Source organism: Ranitomeya imitator, chromosome 2 (genome assembly GCF_032444005.1).
Source record: "Ranitomeya imitator isolate aRanImi1 chromosome 2, aRanImi1.pri, whole genome shotgun sequence".
Classification (NCBI taxonomy): domain Eukaryota; kingdom Metazoa; phylum Chordata; class Amphibia; order Anura; family Dendrobatidae; genus Ranitomeya; species Ranitomeya imitator.
This window is the reverse complement of record NC_091283.1, coordinates 632,352,988-632,375,183: the sequence shown is the minus strand read 5'-3', so window position 1 is coordinate 632,375,183 and position 22,196 is coordinate 632,352,988. Positions and strand designations below refer to the sequence as shown.

Sequence of the window (22,196 nt, the reverse complement as noted above, 5' to 3'; positions counted from 1 at the left end):
AAGAATGGGAGACCGCAGCGGAAGTGGCTCGAGATTCCCCCTGTGCAGAAGCGGGAACTCGACCCCTAACATTACCCCCCCTCCTAGGGCCCCCCCCTCCTTGGGCCTCGCTACGTTCGAAGGCAGCAATGAGCTGCGGAGCCCGAATGTGCTCCACAGACTCCCAGGTTCTATCCTCTGGACCATGACCCTTCCAATCCACCAAATAAAATTTTTTGCCACGTACCACCTTGCTTCCCACAATAGCATTCACCTCAAACTCATCCGTGGATGAACCCGATGTCCCAGCAGATAACTCAGAAAACCGAGACAAACGAACGGGCTTTAAGAGGGAAACGTGAAAGGTATCGGTGATACCAAGGCGTGGAGGAATGGCCAAACGGTAAACCACAGGGTTGACCTGTTCCAGAACTTTAAACGGGCCAATGTAGCGAGGAGCAAACTTAGTGGACTCAACTCGCAGCCTGATGTTACGGGCGGAGAGCCACACTAAGTCGCCGGGAGCAAAGACCGGAGCGGGACGCCGGTGTGTATCAGCCGAAACCCTCATTCTCTCCTTGGAGGCCCGAATGGCATCCTGTGTGCGGTCCCAGATGTCCCGTGCCTCCACCGCCCAGTCTGCCACCCTAGAATCGGTGGATGACACGGGCATGGGTACAGGAACACGCGGATGCTGGCCGTAATTAAGGAGAAAAGGAGTTTGGCCAGTGGAATCGGCTACGGCGTTGTTCAAGGCAAATTCCGCCCAAGGTAGCAAAGATGCCCAGTCATCCTGCCTAGCGGAGACGAAATGTCGCAAATATGTCACCAGAGTCTGGTTGGTTCTCTCCACCAACCCATTCGTCTCGGGATGATATGCAGAGGAGAGGTTTAACTCTATGCTGAGCAAACGGCAGAGCTCTCTCCAAAACCGAGACGCGAACTGGGGACCCCGATCGCTGACAATCTTATCAGGCATACCATGCAATCGGAAAACATGCTTCATGAACAACACCGCCAAGGCCCGTGCTGAGGGTAACCGAGGAAGCGGTACCAAATGTACCATCTTAGAGAAATGGTCGGTGACAACCCAAATAATGGAGCAGCCACGCGACTTGGGTAAGCCCACCACAAAGTCCATTCCGACCATCTCCCAGGGCCTGTCTGCCACCGGTAGAGGGTAAAGCAACCCAGCAGGCCGTAGCCAAGGAGACAGGATTCTGGGCGCAAGAAACGCACGCCTGAATATAGTCCTTGACATCTCGGACCATATGCGGCCACCAATATGTTCTCGCCAAAAGCTCAGATGTCCTCTTGGTCCCAAAATGCCCACCCACTCTGGAGGAGTGAGCCCAAGAGAGAACCTCCGGTCGCAAGTTAGCTGGCACGAAAGTCTTGCCCGGGGGCACAGACTCCAGCGAAACCGGAGCTACAGTTCTCAGGCTCTCAGGCGGGACAATAAGCCGAGGCTCCTCCTCCTCCTCCTCAGATGACACTACGGAGCGGGAGAGAGCGTCGGCACGAACGTTCTTCTCCCCGGAGAGAAAATGGAGGGTAAAATGGAACCGGGAGAAAAACAGGGACTATCTAGCCTGGCGAGAATTTAGCCGCTGGGCCGTCTGTATGTACACCAAGTTCTTGTGGTCAGTGAAGACTTGGAAGGGAAAGCGAGCTCCCTCCAAGAGGTGTCTCCACTCAGAAAAAGCCAACTTCATGGCTAGCAACTCCCTGTCCCCGATGGAATAATTCCTCTCCGCTGGTGTGAAAGTTTTGGAGAAGAAGAAGCAAGGATGCTTCCGACCTTGAGCATCCTTTTGGAAAAGGACTGCTCCAGCACCAACGGATGAGGCATCCACCTCCAAGATGAATGGTTTATCTACATCGGGGCGATGTAGGATGGGAGCGCTAGCGAAGTGTGACTTAATCGAGAGAAAGGCCTTGGAGACCTCCTCTGACCACAACTTGGGATTTGCTCCCTTCTTGGTGAGGGCGACCAAGGGAGCTACCAAAGTTGAGAAGTGTGGAATGAACTGGCGATAGTAATTAATGAACCCCATAAAGCGCTGCACCGCTTTAAGAGAATGGGGTTCCTGCCAGTCCATTACCGCCTGTAGCTTGGCAGGATCCATAGCCAAACCCTGGGCAGAAATGATATAACCAAGGAAAGGCAAGGACTCCTGCTCAAACACACACTTCTCCAACTTAGCGTAGAGGGAGTTTGCCCGTAAGAGGTCGAAGACTTTGCGAACATCTCTCCGATGGGAGTCTATATCTGGAGAGTAGATGAGAATGTCATCCAGATAGACTACGACCGAGGTGGTGAGCATATCCCGAAAGATGTCGTTCACAAAGTCTTGGAAAACGGCTGGGGCATTACAGAGCCCAAAGGGCATCACTAGATATTCATAGTGCCCATCCCTGGTGTTAAAAGCCGTCTTCCATTCATCCCCCTCACGGATGCGAATCGGGTTGTAAGCACCCCGCAGATCTAACTTTGTAAATACCTTTGCTCCCCGTAGCTTATCAAAGAGCTCAGATATCAGGGGTAATGGGTACTTGTTCTTAACGGTAATGGCGTTAAGACCCCTGTAGTCTATGCATGGACGTAAGTCTCCAGTCTTCTTCTGTACGAAGAAGAACCCAGCCCCTGCCGGTGACACTTCCTAATGAATCCTCTTGCCAGATTCTCCTGAATATACTGGGACATTGCCTCCGTCTCCGGGAGAGATAACGGGTAGACTCGACCCCGGGGAGGCTCAGCACCAGGCAAGAGGTCAATAGGACAGTCATAGGGGCGGTGAGGCGGAAGAGTCTCCGCAGCTCTTTTGGAGAACACGTCTGCATGGGACCAATAGTGCTTGGGGAGAGAGGAAAGATCTGCGGGTACCTGTGTAGTAGCAACCTGAACGCACTCCCTCTGACATCTACCCTCACAGGATTTACTCCATCCCAAAATTCTCCCAGAGGACCACTCAATATGAGGAGAATGGTAGCGAAGCCATGGCATCCCCAACAGGACCTCATCAATTCCCTCAGGAATGACTAATAGGGAGATTATCTCCTGATGTGATGGAGACACAGATAGCGTGAAAGGAATGGTTTGGTGGGTAATCTGTGAAGGTAGTGTTGACCCATTTACCACTCGAACGGTCACTGGCTGGGCGAGCATCACCAAGGGTATTGCGTGACGCTGGGCAAAGGCGGAGGACATAAAGTTACCCTCTGCCCCAGAATCCAAGCATAGCTCGACCGTAAGAGTGGATGGGCCTATGGTAATTGTCCCCTTGAAGGACAACTTTGAGGCAAACGTCGCCGTGTCTAGTGTACCTCCTCCAACTGCCACTAGACGCTGACGTTTCCCCGACCGCTGAGGACTCTTGGAGGCAAGACGTCCTGACTGCTGGCAAACATGACGGACCTTATGTGCACGAGCGGACTGAGACTTAGATCCCGCTCCTGTCACCTCCAAGGTCTCATGTGACTCAGATGCCTGGCCTGGGGATTCCAAAGGTTTGGCGAAGGTAGGAGCCAGCCGAAACCTCTGCCTACACTGGGCTCGTTCCAACCTCCGCTCGTTAAAACGGAGGTCTATACGAGTAGAAATAGATATTAACTCCTCCAGTGTGGCAGGAATCTCCCTAGTGGCCAGAGCGTCCTTAACATGGTCAGCCAGGCCCCTCCAGAATATGGGGATAAGGGCTTTATCCGACCACTCCAGCTCGGAAGCTAAAGTACGGAATCGGACGGAAAAATGGCTGACCAAGGACTCACCCTGAGTTAATGCCAGTAGTTGGAGCGCTGTATCATGGGTGAGTTGAGGTCCTAGAAAGACCTTTTTCAGCGTGCCCAGAAACAACGGAGCACTCTGCACCACATGATCATCACGCTCCCACAGCGGCGTAGCCCACTCCAACGCCCTGTCCGACAACAGCGAGACAATAAATCCCACCTTAGCCCGCTCTGTAGGAAAACGTGCAGCCAGGAGCTCGAGGTGGATAGAGCACTGACTCACGAATCCCCTACAAGTTTTGCAATCTCCAGAAAATTTTTCTGGCAACGGGAGGCGGGATAGTGTCGGAACAGGGGTGGCAGTGGACAAGGTTGCTGCCGCCACGCCAGCAGCCTTTACAGCAACTGCGGTAACATCCACAGCTGAGGTTGAGTTCTCGAGAACCTTCAACCTACCCTCCAACTGCTGGATATACCGCAAAGATTGCTGAATGTCCGCCATACTAGCCAGACCTTGGCGCTAGTATTATGTTAAGGACTGGCGGAACGCACCAAGTATAGATGGTAAGAAACTAGGTGCGTTCGCAGTCCGAGGTCCACCGTGCAGGTAAAAGACCCTGCAGCTAGCAAGACGGACAATATGGCGGTACACTAAAGGATACACGCGTGGGTTAAACCTCACCCAGCGTGAAGAAAGCGATCCTGTTAATTCACAGGACCGCAGTACCGCACTAGTGCGCGAGCAAGTGGTCAGCGGACTTAACCCCAGAAGGGATTGGAGCCCGATTAGACCCTTGCTGGCGTAACACCGCAACTGGGTGTGTAGAGTACCTTAAGAAATATAAGTGCACAAGAGTGCGAGCGATGCCGCACTAACGGACGCCACTAACCACCCAGACTCGGGTATGGAAAGCGCAAGGCAGGCGCACGGCGCCGTACTGGCAGGCACAGCTACAGGACGCTGAGATGTGTGTTTAGTGCTGTAGGCTAAGTCGGGCGCTAGGTAGCAGCCATACACCTTCCGCGAACAGACATTCAATAGGGTAGGGGTTTCCAAGGACGACTTGCACTCACAACATACACACATTAGCAATTGTTTGACAATACTAGCGCATGGCCGTGCGGTCATGCGCAGTTTATATAGCAGTAGCACAGGAAGTGGCCACAGCACTTTTGCCCTTCTAGGACCTGCCAAGAGGACCAATGGAATGTGCTGCAGAGCCTGAGCACATGACCCTCGATCTCCAACGGGAGACCTTACGCTGGGCATGCTCAGTACATGCAGACAAGGACTTAGTCCCAGAGAAGTCCGCTCGCTGCTGACCAGCACTGACTTTAATGGCAGAGACTGGAGAAGCAGCACTAACTCTCAGAACAGAGTGAGAATGAGCAAGACGCTGGGACCGACGTCCTTGCTGAGCAGGCTCCACTGCGGCTGGACAAGAATGGGAGACCGCAGCGGAAGTGGCTCGAGATTCCCCCTGTGCAGAAGCGGGAACTCGACCCCTAACACATTTAGTTTTATTATTTGCAATTTACTCACTTATACAGTACCATCATATTCCACAGCTTTACAGATACTGTGATCACTGTCCCCATTAGGGCTCGCAATCTAAATTCCCTACTAATATGTCTTTGGAGTGTGGGAGTTAATCAGAGAACCCGGAGGAAACCCACGCAAACACGTGAAACACACAAACTCCTTGCAGATGTTGTCTTTGGTGTGATTTGAACACAGGGCCTCGGTGCTGCAAGAGTACAGGGCTAACCGCTGAGCCAAGCCATCAGTGTGGTTACCTAAAGCAATGGCGGCTGTTGCAGGGTAGCACTAGTTTTAATAGATTCAGCGTTTAAAGGGATGGTCTGAAGTCAAACTAAATTTCATTCTAGATCCTTATCTATTTAGTGCCATAATCTAAGCTATTCTCTAATATTCTTGTATGAAAAGTTCCCTACATTTCCCTAACTACGCTATTTAACTACTATTCTATTTTTTTCCTATTTCCTGTGTGATGATTCTTCATTTCAGAAATCCAGTGCATGCTGGGATTCTCAAAGGAAGCATCATCAGAGCAGGGGGCAGAGGTTGCAGAACACTAACGTTGCCTCTGCTAGTGACGTAACCTCCGCTAGTGACCTTGCGACAAAGAATTACTAAAATGTACTGCAGTTAAGCTGTCTACAAATCCGGGAGACCATTGACCACTGGATTTATTCGAGGTTTGAAACCCAGACTCATGACGGATTAGTAATATCTTTGGTCCATCAGATTCAAAATGATGTTATTTCATACATGTATATAAAAAATATGGGGCTATTTATGAAGCGAGGTTAAAAGGAACCCTCATGGTCATTCTTAGGATTGTCTCACTCCAGACCTGGGAAATGGGAATCCAGATACAGATCCTACTGCTAAAGACTAGTTCTGGTTCTCACCTGTCACCCAACAACCAGGGAAACTGGTTTTCCATCTAGCTTGAGCACACAATGGCATCATTTTGGCTTTTGTGCCTGACAAGTCAATAACATACCGTGGTTACTGCACTTGTGGTTTCCAAGAATAATATCACGGAAGCCACAATTTTATTTATCGGCTGTCAGGTTTTTGTACTGATTTATGAGATTGAAAGCTAATAAAGCATTTGACTCCTGATAGGTGAGTAGATTGCAGTGTGCAAGATTGGGGTTTCCACCAATCTTAAAAACAAGTCAGATTCTAACCCAGATGGCCATGGAAAAAAAAACACAAATGAATGGGAGTTATGTAACCTCCTAAAAGGTGTTTTCCACTGCTTTTATATTGATGACCTATCTGTATTAGTAATTTTGATCCATGACTTCGATCAAAAACGGACTTGTCTCCTTCTAACCACTGATGGAACATGAATGAGGCCTCGATGTTCTCATTATACAATATATTTCTCCATGCATAGCTGTAATTATTTATTCCCTTGGCACAGCATAACATATGTGCACAGTCGGTAATGCATTCCATGCTCCCTGAAGGTGTGTGAACCGAAACGCGCGTCGGGGTGGGCGCACGGACCCTGGGAGCTTTACACCCATCACTTCACTAAGAGGTAACCTTTATCTTGGATTTCTCCCTAACTTTCGGGACTATGCCTCTTATGGTATTTTCTATATGCTGGACCATGACCCCATATTGGATATAGTAAGGTGTGTTCTACGTTTGTAATTATAGAAGGCATGTATTTAAACGTTTTTGCTATTTACACACACTTTCTCTATATATGGGGAGTACTAGCCTTTTTGGAGGCTTACTGATAAGTGCTGGTGTTTCTCTTCCATGGCTCCGTGTGCCCCTGGTACATTTACACGTCTGTGCGGTGTCTGTGCACACCATGTGGCACTATACCTCACCTGTTTTTTGTAATTCTCTGCATTTTCTGTATTTTAATGTGTAATAAAGGTTTTTATATATATTGTTTCATATGGACTTGAAGGTCGTTTTTTCTGGGCCCTTGTGACCCATGTTTTTTGCCATAGCTCTTTTAGCGACTAGTCCGGTTACGTAGTCTTTTGTTTCTTTACATACATACAGTATTTATTTGTTTCAGCTGCACTCTGATAGAGACTTGCCTCTGTTATGCTGGTTTTTGTTGTGTTTTTGGTTAAATAGGTGAGTAGATTGCAGTGTGCAAGATTGGGGTTTCCAGCAATCTTAAAAACAAGTCAGATTCTAACCCAGATGGCCATGGAAAAAAACACAAATGAATGGGAGTTATGTAACCTCCTAAAAGGTGTTTTCCACTGATGACCTATCTGTATTAGTCATTTTGATCCGTGACTTCGATCAAAAACGGACTTGTCTCCTTCTAACCACTGATGGAACACGAATGAGGCCTCCATGTTCTCATTATACAATATATTTCTCCATGCATAGCTGTAATTATTTATCCCCTTGGCACAGCATAACATATGTGCACAGTCGGTAATGCATTCCAGTGTAGCAAAGTCACTACAGTGCGAGGTTAATAAATGAACATATGTCAGATAAGAATGCATGGAAAAATGATAAGACCTTCAGCATCATTGTTCCCTGTGTAGGCTAAAAACGATAAATGTGGTCGGAGAAATAATCTTGCCTAATAGGGTAATGCAAAATGGACCTTATGAAAAACTGTCATATAGTCGTCATAATAAGAATTGTTGTGACCATAAAATATCAGCGATGTCGCATAGTGAAGTTACTGGTGCTGTGACTTGAAGCTCTTAGGTCCCAATAGTAAGTCTGTATTAGAACCCTTTGTTTATTATGGAGTGTCATTATTACAAATTGTGCCATCTTATGCTGCTGGGGCAGGTTCGGACTGGTCGACGGGTGAACAGGTGAATCCCCTGGTAGGCCCCTCTGCTGGAGTTGGCCTTCCACCCCCTTAAATGAGCATTGTATGACACAGTGCACTTAATGCAACATGTACAGACAAGGGTAGCATATAATCATTCAAAAATACCCAGTTTATTATCATATAGAAGCATAGGTAAATTAGGGTGCTTCTTGGCACCTCATCTGGGAAGAGGGATCGTTGATGTGCGTCAGACCAAGTATGCCAATGCTACATCTGAATCCTATTTAGGCAGGGTTCAAATAGCCGTATGCCAGGAATGTCCACAATTTGCGTGATCCCAGCCTTAGTCATGTTCCTGGCCACTTACAGAACTCCATGCTAACTACTGGTATTCTCATTTTTATTGTAAGAAGCATTTGTCATCTGATTTATTTTTCAAGAAGCAGTGGCAATTTTTATTTTTTATTTTTAGCCAAGATTGAGTGAGCAAAGTAACACAAACCGCACCCTAAAGAGCGGTAACACGTGTACTTTTATCTTTACGCTTAAAGCAAATCCAAAGTGTTTGAAGCAGCAGTAGTAGAACAGGCTTAGTTTTCCAGTCTACCACCAGGGGGCGCATGGGCGAATTAGAATTCATAAATTTTTATGCAGGAGTTTTGTTCTACTAGATTGTGTTTGACATCTTTCGCTTTCTGCAGTTTCTCTTGATCACAATTTTAATGTATTAAATAACAAAGAAAAAATAGTTACTATAGCTGGCTTCACACCTCTGGCATTCATGATCTGAGTACTGACCATGATGTCCAGATTGGTCAAAGGTCTCCTGACTCGAACGCAATCACAACCTCATATACAGTATATGTGCATACTTGGTCTGTGCAGATCAGACATGTAAAACCGATCTGGCAAACTTTCCGCATCACCGGCGGCATTCTAATTCAGTGGTCTTGATATGCACTACAAATCCCAGGAGGGAAATACATGGAACATCCATGTAAGTCCTATCTGTAGCTGAAATAAAAACTGGGACATATTTATCAAGCTAAATGCAAACGAACTATGGTGTACTGTGTGCCCCCCAAAAACTGCTCTATATTTTAAGACCGTCTAGTCTAAGTTTACACTACCTAAGAATTAGACAGCATTGATAAATCTGCCGCTGTATGTTGTCTCCAATCCCTCAGTAGTGCAGAATTGTCCATAGACTTAGAAATCCAAGCTATCATGTTCAATGTTTAAAATTACAGGAAAATATCATAAACGGGATGTCCGGTCTTCTGATAAAACTGAGAAAAGTATGTAGTCACTATGTGTGAGTGCAGAATTCTGAATCCTTACAGCATGTGGTGCACACACTGTCAGGATTCTCTGGAATTGCTAGCGAGAGTGGGCAGTCACATGACCAAAAGTATGAAATTTGCATGCATGCAGTAACATGCCGACTAGACGTGTTCAGCTTATATCAATTCACTTGTGATCGGAATGTGGCCGGTAGTATGCAAATGTAATTCTTGAGGTCAAGTGACTGCCCATTCTCACCAGCCATACCTGTGAATCCTGACACATACAGTGGGGGGGGGGGGAGTATTTAGTCGGCCACCAATTGTGCAAGTTCTCCCACTTAAAAAGATGAGAGGCCTGTAATTGACATCATAGGTAGACCTCAACTATGAGCGTCAAAATGAGAAAACAAATCCAGAAAAATCACCTTGTCTGATTTGGCAAGATTTATTTTGCAAATTATGGTGGAAAATAAGTTTTTGGTCATTAACTTGGTACTTTTATCAGAAGACCAGACATCCAGTTTAAGGGGCTTGTACCAATATGGGAAGCTACTCCCTAACCACAGGATAGAGGATAGCTTCCTGGTTGCTGGGGGTGAACTATTGGGACCCCCACAAATCCTAATAATGGGACTGAGTGGTGGTCAAGCATGCACACCCTATCTCTGATGGTCCCGTTAAAAGTGAATGGGGCAGAGGTGCGCAAGCTAGGCCATTCAGAGCCCCATTCTTGGGATCCCAGCAATTCAACCCCCAGCAATCAGAAAGTTATCCCATATCCCACGGATAGAGGATAGCATCTCTTCTTGGCATGAACCCTTTCATTCCTACATTGATCGCCAGGCTAGATTTTAAGTCCCACAGCTTGACACCAAACCGTGGACAGCGTGGTGGCTCTGTATTTAGCAAATAGCATAATATATACTGATGGGGAATTTAGATTGTGAGCCCCACTGGGGACAGCGATGATGATGTCTGTAAAGTGCTGTGGAATTGATGTCGCTATATGAATGAGTAACATAAATAATAAAGTTCTAATAACACGGCCCTTTCTGATATGGCTCAGGTGCATTATTGTAATGAAAACTCTATGGGAAGTCCCATCACCATTCACTTCCAGTACTGTATCCTATCTTCCACAGTGGTGTTCACCAGAGCACTCGCCGGTAAAGAAATAAGAATTCTCTTTCTTTGGTATCATAAGACAGTTTATTACTACTGAACTGATACATTTTGAGAATTTTGCTCAAGGCCTCTTTGGCTTTAGTGGAATGTAACATCGCCTCTCATCATAGCTGGCACCGCTGACAAACTCCAATAGGAAGGGAGCTTTAAACTTCAATATAAAAGACTCTTTGCCAGTGGAGACGTTAGCTAAATCTCCGCATGCCTCTGGTTTTGTGGAATAGTCTATAAAATGCAATGCCACACAGGTACTCTTTTCTAGAAACATTGTTTCTAGTGGTGACCACTTAGGGCTAAACTTGTAGACAATTTATTTTACGTGTTTTATGTGTTACTCTAAAAGGTAAAGTGCTGCGGAATATGTGGACGCTATAGAAATAAAAAATATTATTTATTATTATTATTATTTGAAATCTTACCTTCTCTAGCCCATCTGCTCCATGCCATCTTCTCATATCTGCATTTCCATCATCATTCTCTTTATATTTGGTTTCCCATCTCTCCGATTCCGGTATAGTAGAGTCCAATGATATTGGTCTTTCGGCGGAGTCATCTGCTTTTGGCACAATGAATTGCACCGATGGCTTTTTTCTTTCTTTGGGTTTTGGGGGAGAAAGAACTGAGGTAACACTTATGTCCTCTGGCTCTTGCTTTTCATGATGTGATGGTTGCTCAAAAGCTGTATTGGTGTGTTCAGTATATTTGGGCATAACATCTGTAATTTGTTGGAGGTCACCATGATCCACATAAGCTTCTGGTTGTCCCTGGTCAACAATGATGTCACCATCACAGGCTAATACATGTCCAAGGCCTGACTTTACATCAGGAATTTGGTTATCGTAAACTAGTGCTGTTTTTTCATTTTCTTCCTCAATCTGGCTTTTCTGGACTTGTAAGGATTCCCTCATAACGCTTGGTGCTTTTTCCTTGATTTTAGACCCAATGGACGTGATGTTTTCCTGATGATCATTTTGTGAGGCTTCCTTGCTGCTTTCAAAATAAAGATCAGATTGTAGGGGAGCAGATAATTCTTTTTGAAATTCTTTAACTAGAGCTGGTCTTTTAGAGGAACCAAGCCCAGAAGAAGCCACCATTACATCTTCTGACACCAGTGAAGGCGATTTTTCAGACTTTGCTATGGAGTCTAGGACATGAGTTATGACTTTTTCTTCTGGAGTAATTCTGCTGTGACTGTTTGAGTCTTCTCTAAGTTTAGTTGTTTCATTTTGTGCATCTTTATCTTTACTTGACGCACTGGAACTGGATTTCAGGGATACAGCATCGCTGATATGAGCCAAAATAAAGAGAGGTATTAAGTACAGAAGAGAGAAAAAAAGAAGAAAAACATGGAGAAGGTCATAGGAAAGGGTCACAATTATTGTAGCCTTGTTTCTCATGTGGAGTTCTTAATAATTAATAAAAACAAAACAAAAAATTTTTCTCTTCAAATAACACTAATCTTGTCAATGGCTGTATCTGGTAAAACACTTCAGCGCCATTCAGTCAACAGGTCATTTTCTGATGACACATTACATTTAATTGTTTAAATCAGATTTTATGCTAAATGTATTTTTTTTTTAATTTTTCATATCTAGATCTACATTAAAAAACAATCAGAAATCTTGAAATTTTCTGATTGGATTCTAGGACTAATACTAAACTCAGACTGTGTGTTCTTTTCAGCAGTCACATGGATATAGGCTGCAATAGACTGGCTCTGATTCAGCGACTTTTGCGGGAGAGCATTGCGGAGTTAGCATGAGCTATCATAAAAGGTGAATCCTGGATGTGATGATAATGAGCCTGCTGAAAAGTCTTTTGTGCAGAAAAGGAAGTATTGGTTTAGTATTAGGCTTAGGTTTTATGACGATACATTCACTTTAATAGCAGTTTATGCAAAGGCTCATTTAAGTCAAGAGCCAACTATGCAGCTACCTGGTAAAAGCTAAGCAGAATGGACAGAAGATACAGTTAGGTCCATATATATTTGGACAGAGACAACATTTTTCTAATTTTGGTTATAGACATTACCACAATGAATTTTAAACAAAACAATTCAGATGCAGTTGAAGTTCAGACTTTCAGCTTTCATTTGAGGGTATCCACATTAAAATTGGATGAAGGGTTTAGGAGTTTTAGCTCCTTAACATGTGCAACCCTGTTGGTAAAGGGACCAAAAGTAATTGGACAGATTAAATAATTTTAAATAAAATGTTCATTTCTAGTACCTGGTTGAAACCCCTTTGTTGGCAATTACTGCCTGAAGTCTTGAACTCATGGACATCACCAGACGCTGTGTTTCCTCCTTTTTGATGCCCTGCCAGGCCTTCACTTCGGTGTTTGTCAGTTGCTGTTTGTTTGTGGGCCTTTCTGTCTGAAGTTTAGTCTTTAACAAGTGAAATGCATGCTCAATTGAGTTGAGATCAGGTGACTGACTTGGCCATTCCAGAATATTCCACTTCTTTGTTTTAATGAACTCCTGGGTTGCTTTGGCTTCATATTTTGGGTCATTGTCCATCTGTTGTATGAAATGACGACCAATCAGTTTTGCTGCATTTGGCTGGATCTGAGCACACAGTATGGCTCTGAATACCTCAGAATTCATTCGGCTGCTTCTGTCCTGTGTCACATCATCAATAAACACTAGTGACCCAGTGCCACTGGCAGCCATGCATGCCCAAGCCATCACACTGTCTCCGCCGTGTTTTACAGATGATGTGGTATGCTTTGGATCATGAGCTGTACCACGCCTTCACCATACTTTTCTCTTTCCATCATTCTGGTAGAGGTTGATCTTGGTTTCATCTGCCCAAAGAATGTTCTTCCAGAACTGTGCTGGCTTTTTTAGATGTTTTTTAGCAAAGTTCAGTCTAGCCTTTTTATTTTTGATGCTTATGAGTGGCTTACACTGTACAGTGAACCCTCTGTATTTACTTTCATGCAGTCTTCCCTTTATGGTAGATTTGGATATTGATACGCCGACCTCCTGGAGAGTGTTGCTCACTTGGTTGGCTGTTGAGAAGGGGTTTCTCTTCACCATGGAGATTATTCTGTGACCATCCACCACTGTTGTCTTCCGTGGGCGCCCAGGTCTTTTTGCATTGATGAGTTCTCCAGTGCTTTTTTTCTTTCTCAGGATGTACCAAACTGTAGATTTTGCCACTCCTAATATTGTAGCAATTTCTCGGATGGGTTTTTTCTGTTTTCGCAGCTTATGGATGGCTTCTTTCACCTGCATGGAGAGCTCCTTTGATGACATGTTTACTTCACAGCAAAACCTTCCAAATGCAAGCACCACACCTCAAATCAACTCCAGGCCTTTTATCTGGTTAATTGGGATTGACATAACGAAGGGATTGCCCACACCTGTCCATGAAATAGCCTTGGAGTCAATTGTCCAATTACTTTTGGTCCCTTTAAAAACAGGGTGGCACATGTTAAGGAGCTGAAACTCCTAAACCCTTCATCCAATTTTAATGTGGATACCCTCAAATGAAAGCTGAAAGTCTGATCTTCAACTGCATCTGAACTGTTTTGTTTAAAATTCATTTTGGTAATTTCTATAACCAAAATTAGAAAAATGTTGTCTCTGTCCAAATATATATGGACCTAACTGTAAAGTGGAATAGTGCTTTTCCTGGCACGAGTGATATTTTGCTCTAGTGATCAGTATGGTCATAACACTGGGACATGGGCTGATTAGACAGAGTTCTCACGTCACATCAATGTTCATCTTGAGACAACCCACGCTAGAAGCCCCCACATGTATCAGACTAATATTGCCAGAACACACTGGATTCGGACAGACTAATGTGTATAGGGGCCTTCTGACTCTACCCAGACAGATGGCATCAGGGGAGAGAATTATCTAGCATATCCGATTTTGAACTGCCGATCCTTTTGTTCTTGGTGCACAAGCCGCCGCTAGAGATCACTGGCAGCAGCACTCTCTTAGAGAACACATGGACAAACAGAAGACCAAATTCTCTTGTGTATGAAGGAGTCGTGAGATAGATACCGACTAAATAAATGGCCGAAACATCGTTCAGCTGACAGCAATGTGTTGTGTATGAAAGTGGGGGGTTAAGAAATTGAAAAGTTGACAAGTTAAAAAAAGAAATTGAAATGACCACAGCAATGAAACAAATCTCACCTCTCTTTTGATTGACTAATTCTTTGTTCTCCCCATCCTCGAGTTGTTAACATAAAAGGACTTTTTCCCTTCCATACTGGTCCAGTCTGCAGAGGTCTCAAAGGAGCAGATAATGGCTGCGCTGTAATTTTGGCTGGCAGATCTACACTCCTGTTTTCCACTGGTGACAATACATGATTCTCCGGGTTTACGTCTTCTCCTACAGAGGATGACCATCTTTTTAAAGAAGTCCGTCTGGTCCCATAGGGTTGTGGTCCTGTGAGCTGGCTGATTTTGAGGGCGGATGGTATATCCAAAGTTGGAGAGTATGGGCCACATGTTGGTGATAGCAAAGGACTTTTATTTTCAGGGCTGGATGCTGGAATTTCCTTAGGGCGTGGAGGTACCAATGGTTTTGGTCTTACAGGAGGCTTTACGGGAGGTTTCACATGTTTTACACCTGATTGAACAGGAGATATATATGAGTTATCATTATATGGAAAGCACAAGTTGTATTAGATTCAAGATATATATGCTACCTAAGCTCAAGTTTTGTAATTGCCGTTAGTTACACAGTGAAGGGATGCCCGTCAATCTTAGCCTTGAAAAATAGTTCCATCCTAACAATGGCTAAAGTCTTCAAATTAACCTATTGTGGGTTTTTTCTTTTGCGATGGCTGCTAACAACCTTGACGACAGTGGTGTAACTAGAGTCCAATGGACCCCAGTGCAAAATTTGTACCAGGGCCTTCCCTTGTAAGTTGGTCAGATGTATGGGTCTTTGTAACATTCTAAATTCTATAGGCATGAGTGTTGCCCACTAAACACATTATGTAGTAATGTCCCCATTCTAGAATCATTCTGGCATATATGTCCCTCATCCTGGCTCCATCCTGGTATATATGGCCCACGTCCTGGTATATATGTCACTCATCCTGGCATATATGTCCCCTGTTATTTCACTGTTCTTTAATTCTTTAACAAGTAAACAAAATAAATGATTCTACCCACCATGCCCCCATTCCAAAGCAGCGCAGTGTCCTTTTCTGTAGCCGGCAGTTGACTTCAGCGTGCAAGTGATGGGCAGCGCATGATGTCACTGCCATGCAACCCCAGTCATGGGCATACCAAAGTTAGCTGCCAGCATTGGATTGGTTGGCAGCTTTAATTGCAACGCTGGGACCCGGTGAGTCTATGAGCCGCAATGTGCATCCTCTGATGCGCCTCCACCGCACGGGTCCAGTCGCAGTCGCATTTTCTGCGACCACAATCGTTATGTACCTGCTTGAGCATCAGGAACTGAAGAGTAAAGTATTATTTGGTATTTCATATCAGCATCTAGATATACATATAAAATAATAATGTATAGTGCTCAGCATAAATGAGTACACTCCCTTTTAAAAGTAAGATTTGAATCAATATCTCACAGAACACAAGAACAAGTTAAAAAAAAATTTGACAAAAAAGTTTAATATAACTTTCATTACTAAATTTAAGATTTTAGTCAAATTATTTTATGCACAAATGAATACACCCCACATTAAAAATTATGACATCTACTATTTTGTATGACCTCCATGATTTTTAAGGACATCACCAAGTCTTCTAGACATGGAATGAACACGTTGGTGACATATGGTAACATCTATCTTTTTCTATTCTTCAAAAATGACCACTTAGCATATTGTAAAAGTGCACATCTACCAAGTGTAGGGAGCTATGGTAGCATCTTCTCTTTCAATATAGAGCAGTACATTTGTGAATTCATGATTATCATCAATGAAATGTAGCTCCCAGACGCCATTAGCACTCATGCAGCTCCACAAAATGACACTGCCACCAAAATATTCCAATGTAAGCTACACGCATTTTTCTCCTCACCTTTGATACAGTTTTGAAGCCATCAGTTCCAAAAACATTTGTCTTGGTCTCATCACTCCAGAGTATAGAGTCCCAGTAGTCTTCATATTTTTCAGCTTCGGCCATGGCACATTGTAGGTAGGCTTTTATCTATATGGGTTTTAGGAGAGGCTTCTTTCGTGGACAAACCCCATGCATGCCATTCCTCTGCAGTGTATGCTGAATTGTGTCATGGGAAACACTTTATACTTCTTTAACTAACAGCAGTGAAGTTGCATGTTGATTTTCTTCCTCCCTTCTCATGCAGAAATGCTCCTGTTTAGATGTTAGCTTCCATCGTTGTTCTCTGTGAGATGGTTGCATTTCCATCTGTATTACATTTTTGTATCACTTTTGCTACAGTATTTTGACTGATAAGTAAAGCTTTGCTGATCTTCTTGAAGCCTTCACCTTTGTGTGAAGAAAATGTTTTTCTTTCTCAGATCTTGTGACATTTCTCTTTCATGTGGTGCCATTGCAGACAGTAGGCAATGGGAAGGGTTTTTTTTGTTAAGTAACACCCTTTTATAATCAACAGTCTGCTGGACACCTGTTTAATAATTAGACATGTCTGTGCTTGAATTCTTGTTAATTAAATTTTGGAGTCTTTAGATTTGCTCTTAAAACATCGATTGGGGTGCACTCATTTTTGCACTATGGCCTTGAATGAATTTGTTAGGAAAATTACATTTTTGGGTGTGCAAAATAAGAGATCTTGATTGCAATCAATGGCCCACATTTGTGGGAGTATTTAGTAGTATGATGTCACATTTAAAATGTTGAATTTGAAAGGGAACTAAAAGGTTTTATGACAAATGTGCTGGGGTGTACTTATTTATGCTGAACACTATGTATATACAGCTCAAGAAAATATGGAAATAATTGTCAAAAAATGGTGATATGAGGGTTCCCTTTTTGATTGTTACCCTAGGTCCTTTCATCTATAAATTGGTCCTGTCTATGTATAACAATGTACTAAGATTTAAACAGACCCATGATGAAGAATTTGTGAAATGCACATGTTTGGTAGGTGAGTTGCTTACTAAGAAAGTACATTATATATGTTTATTGTTGGTACTAGTGATGAGCGAATATACTCATTACTCGAGATTTCTCGAGCACGCTCGGGTGTCCTCCGAGTAATTTTTAGTGCTCGGAGATTTAGTTTTTCAGCCTCAGCTGAATGATTTACATCTGTTAACCAGCATAAGTACATGTGGGGGTTGCCTGGTTGCTAGGGATTCCCCACATGTAATCAAGCTGGCTAAGAGATGTAAATCATTCAGCTGCGGCAAGAAAAACTACGGTAAATCTCCGAGCACTAAAAAATACTCGGAGGACACCCGAGCGTGCTCGAGAAATCTCGAGTAACGAGTATATTCGCTCATCACTAGGTGCTACGCTTTCAACTGTTGGATATGCATATGGCCACTTATATTGCTTGACTGTGTATTAGAATTACAACCTTATTATACTATCCTTATATTATTGTTTAATCTACATACATATCACCCTATACAAGGGAAACTTTGACTTGGGGTCTCCTGAGTTACTCTCTCACCAATATGTCTTTGTGTCTATATTTTAGATTTTACCAATATTTTATATCTTGTACTCAAAAAAGATCAATACTTTTAACTTAATAATGATGATTTCAGTCATGGTATTTTTTTTTCGTTTTTGGATTTATGTATGTCTACTAATGCCTTGTGGGACACATCACCCTCATCCGGGTTTTTTCTTCTTCAGATATCTGATGTTATGGTTTAAACAGGCAGCGAGGAACAGGAGTTCTAGCCAAAGTTTCCAGTTTTTGGCCCAAAATCTGCTACAATAGTCACATAAACTGCAAAGGATGATGATGACAGCATGTTTGGATCAATACAAGCAAGTTGTGCAACCTAAAAGGCAGCTGTTCAGCCCCTCTCATTGCTGTCCCTTTGCACATATGTTGCGCAGAAATTTTTGGGCGTTTTCTGTCTAACACGTCCTCTTTCTGTTCTTCTGTGTTAACATGCCTATTCTGCTATTTCTCGTGTGGATAACATACCTCTCAAGGGTTCTGTCTGCTCCAGGATCTGGGAGTTGGACGCTGACATGATGATGCTGGGAAATGTTCCTGGTGCCAAGGAAAAATAGAATACAATTTTAATTAATATAGCAATAGCAAAGTAGAAGCATTTTTCTAATCTTTCTATGAATGGTATACATAGAAAAGTGGGTTCGTAAAAAAAATATGGGTCCCATTTACGGTGCCAGAGTTTATCACTCAGGGATGGAGGGGCCTTGTATTTGTATTACCCAATACAGACCAACCATGACCAAGGGGCTGATTCACCACCATTTTTTATGTATGTTTTATTAGTTCTGTAGATAAGAAAGTAACAAGGAACCAATCAGAAAAAAAAACCTGACATATATACAGTGGGGCAAAAAAGTATTTAGTCAGTCAGCAATAGTGCAAGTTCCACCACTTAAAAAGATGAGAGACGTCTGTAATTTACATCATAGGTAGACCTCAACTATGGGAGACAAACTGAGAAAAAAAAATCCAGAAAATCACATTGTCTGTTTTTTTAACATTTTATTTGCATATTATGGTGGAAAATAAGTATTTGGTCAGAAACAAACAATCAAGATTTCTGGCTCTCACAGACCTGTAACTTCTTCTTTAAGAGTCTCCTCTTTCCTCCACTCATTACCTGTAGTAATGGCACCTGTTTAAACTTGCTATCAGTATAAAAAGACACCTGTGCACACCCTCAAACAGTCTGACTCCAAACTCCACTATGGTGAAGACCAAAGAGCTGTCAAAGGACACCAGAAACAAAATTGTAGCCCTGCACCAGGCTGGGAAGACTGAATCTGCAATAGCCAACCAGCTTGGAGTGAAGAAATCAACAGTGGGAGCAATAATTAGAAAATGGAAGACATACAAGACCACTGATAATCTCCCTCGATCTGGGGATCCACGCAAAATCCCACCCCGTGGGGTCAGAATGATCACAAGAACGGTGAGCAAAAATCCCAGAACCACGCGGGGGGACCTAGTGAATGAACTGCAGAGAGCTGGGACCAATGTAACAAGGCCTACCATAAGTAACACACTACGCCACCATGGACTCAGATCCTGCAGTGCCAGACGTGTCCCACTGCTTAAGCCAGTACATGTCCGGGCCCGTCTGAAGTTTGCTGGAGAGCATTTGGATGATCCAGAGGAGTTTTGGGAGAATGTCCTATGGTCTGATGAAACCAAACTGGAACTGTTTGGTAGAAACACAACTTGTCGTGTTTGGAGGAAAAAGAATACTGAGTTGCATCCATCAAACACCATACCTACTGTAAAGCATGGTGGTGGAAACATCATGCTTTGGGTCTGTTTCTCTGCAAAGGGGCCAGGACGACTGATCCGGGTACATGAAAGAATGAATGGGGCCATGTATCGTGAGATTTTGAGTGCAAACCTCCTTCCATCAGCAAGGGCATTAAAGATGAAACGTGGCTGGGTCTTTCAACATGACAATTATCCAAAGCACACCGCCAGGGCAATAAAGGAGTGGCTTTGTAAGAAGCATTTCAAGGTCCTGGAGTGGCCTAGCCAGTCTCCAGATCTCAACCCTATAGAAAACCTTTGGAGGGAGTTGAAAGTCCATGTTGCCAAGCGAAAAGCCAAAAACATCATTGCTCTAGAGGAGATCTGCATGGAGGAATGGGCCAACATACCAACAACAGTGTGTGGCAACCTTGTGAAGACTTACAGAAAATGTTTGACCTCTGTCATTGCCAACAAAGGATATATTACAAAGTATTGAGATGAAATTTTGTTTCTGACCAAATACTTATTTTTCACCATAATATGCAAATAAAATGTTAAAAAAACAGACAATGTGATTTTCTGGATTTTTTTTTCTCAGTTTGTATCCCATAGTTGAGGTCTACCTATGATGTAAATTACAGACGCCTCTCATCTTTTTAAGTGGTGGAACTTGCACTATTGCTGACTGACTAAATACTTTTTTGCCCCACTGTATATATATATATATATATATATATATATATATATATATACAGTAACTAAGAGGAAAAAATTTAGGTACAGAAAAATGACAGTCTGCAGTGAAGGGCCTAAGTCACCATGATGGTAATGGGATGGGGGGTGAAATTTCTCGGGCTGGTACCAGATTGCCCATGATCAGGCCACAATACCACCAACCAAGGCTGCGCCCTGTTACTCCAAGGGCTCCTAGGCACCAATTTAGTCATGTTCTGTGATACATACATGCCATCTCTATAGAACTCGGGTTGGTTATGCCTAGGGCTGTAAGGTAGCTATACACATTAAGACTTCCATACAAATTAGACTGAAATTGGGCTAACCCGGGATCAGATGATAAACACTTCTGCGTCTTGTTCACGTTCAGAAAAAAAGTAGCTTGCTGATTGAGTGAACCATCATCTGGTGATCGAACATTACACAGCAGTCCAAACTGGCCATAATAGCTGCTCATCCTGGCCATACCTTTTTACTGACAATAGTCATAGAACAAGCAATCTTTTTTAGGACATTCTCTCAAGGACAGATCTTTGTAAATGAAAAAATATTTTTTAAGAATTAAAGATCTTTTGTTTGACAATTGGATGGTAAAGTCAATCTTGTTAGATTCCTCACCGGGCAATGACAGCACTGGCGGACACAGACCGAAGAGGGCCCCTGTGCAAAAACAATGTAGGGGCCCTTTCCAGCCCAAGAGCTCCTTAAAATGCAAAATTGCACCTGCTTTGGAGGTAGAAATGGACCCCCTTACCTTTTGGGCCCCTGTGCGGCTGCACAGGTTGCACCAATGATATCTCCGCCCCTGAATGACAGAATGTCATCAGTTGGCTAACATGATCGTTAGTTGTCATATTTCATTCACTAAAGGCCTTAAAAAAGAAGACCTTTCTCCAAATTTTTCATGTTGAGCTGCACACACGATGTAATAGAGGCTGCAGAATAGAGTAAAACAGTTTCATTTTTTATGAATTTCTCCGATTCGGTGCAGAGATATTTACAAAGTATTTGACACTAATGAGTTAACTTTAGTCACATCCAAGTGGGTGCTATCACTTCTCCCTGTCTGAGTTGCTGTCTGATAACACCCACCTGGATTTCACTAAAGTTAACTCATTAGGTGACAAGCACTTTGATTGCTAATATCTCCGCAACGGATAAGCGAATTAGGGATGATCGAATAGCTTTGGATAAGTGCTTATCCGAATAGCTACATCCCTTCCCGAATAGCTGCCTCAGTAACCTGGATACCTGGAGCGCTCCTGCCGATCAGCTGTTCGGCGCCGCAGCTGCATGTGTCACGGCTGTGCCACAGCCTGTTTGTTAAGCTCTCCATGCATGTGTTGTGACTGTCACACAGCCGTGACGCATGCAACTGCGGCGCCGAACAGCTGATTATCCGGGTTCCCGATGCAGCTATGCGATAAGCGAAGTAGCTATTCGGATAAGCAGTTATCAGAAACTATTCGATCAACCCTATTAATTATGCATTTTTTTCCATACCAAGTGTGGCCCTGGATATTGAGTATGAGGGTTTTTTTTTTCAGAATCTGCACAATTATGTTTTATTCATCTTAATTCTGTTAAATTGAATGGGAATAAGCTGCAATACCAAGCACAGCCAT

General features: G+C 43.5%; 1 protein-coding gene across 3 annotated transcripts in view; it reads right to left on the bottom strand.

The window, feature by feature from the left end:
• The window catches only part of TNKS1BP1 (tankyrase 1 binding protein 1), a 158,984-nt gene that overhangs the window by 116,997 nt on the left and 19,791 nt on the right, over positions 1–22,196 (bottom strand). For all 3 annotated transcript variants that reach the window (XR_011318440.1, XM_069752618.1, XM_069752616.1), the window contains exons 2-4: positions 18,571–18,639; positions 14,643–15,081; positions 10,909–11,773 (exon numbers count right to left, since the gene is read on the bottom strand). Coding sequence is in view for 2 of the 3 variants with exons in the window: in XM_069752616.1 (XP_069608717.1) it covers positions 10,909–11,773; positions 14,643–15,081; positions 18,571–18,639 (1,373 nt within the window). In the remaining variant the exon portion in view is untranslated. The remainder of the gene's footprint in view (positions 1–10,908; positions 11,774–14,642; positions 15,082–18,570; positions 18,640–22,196) is intronic.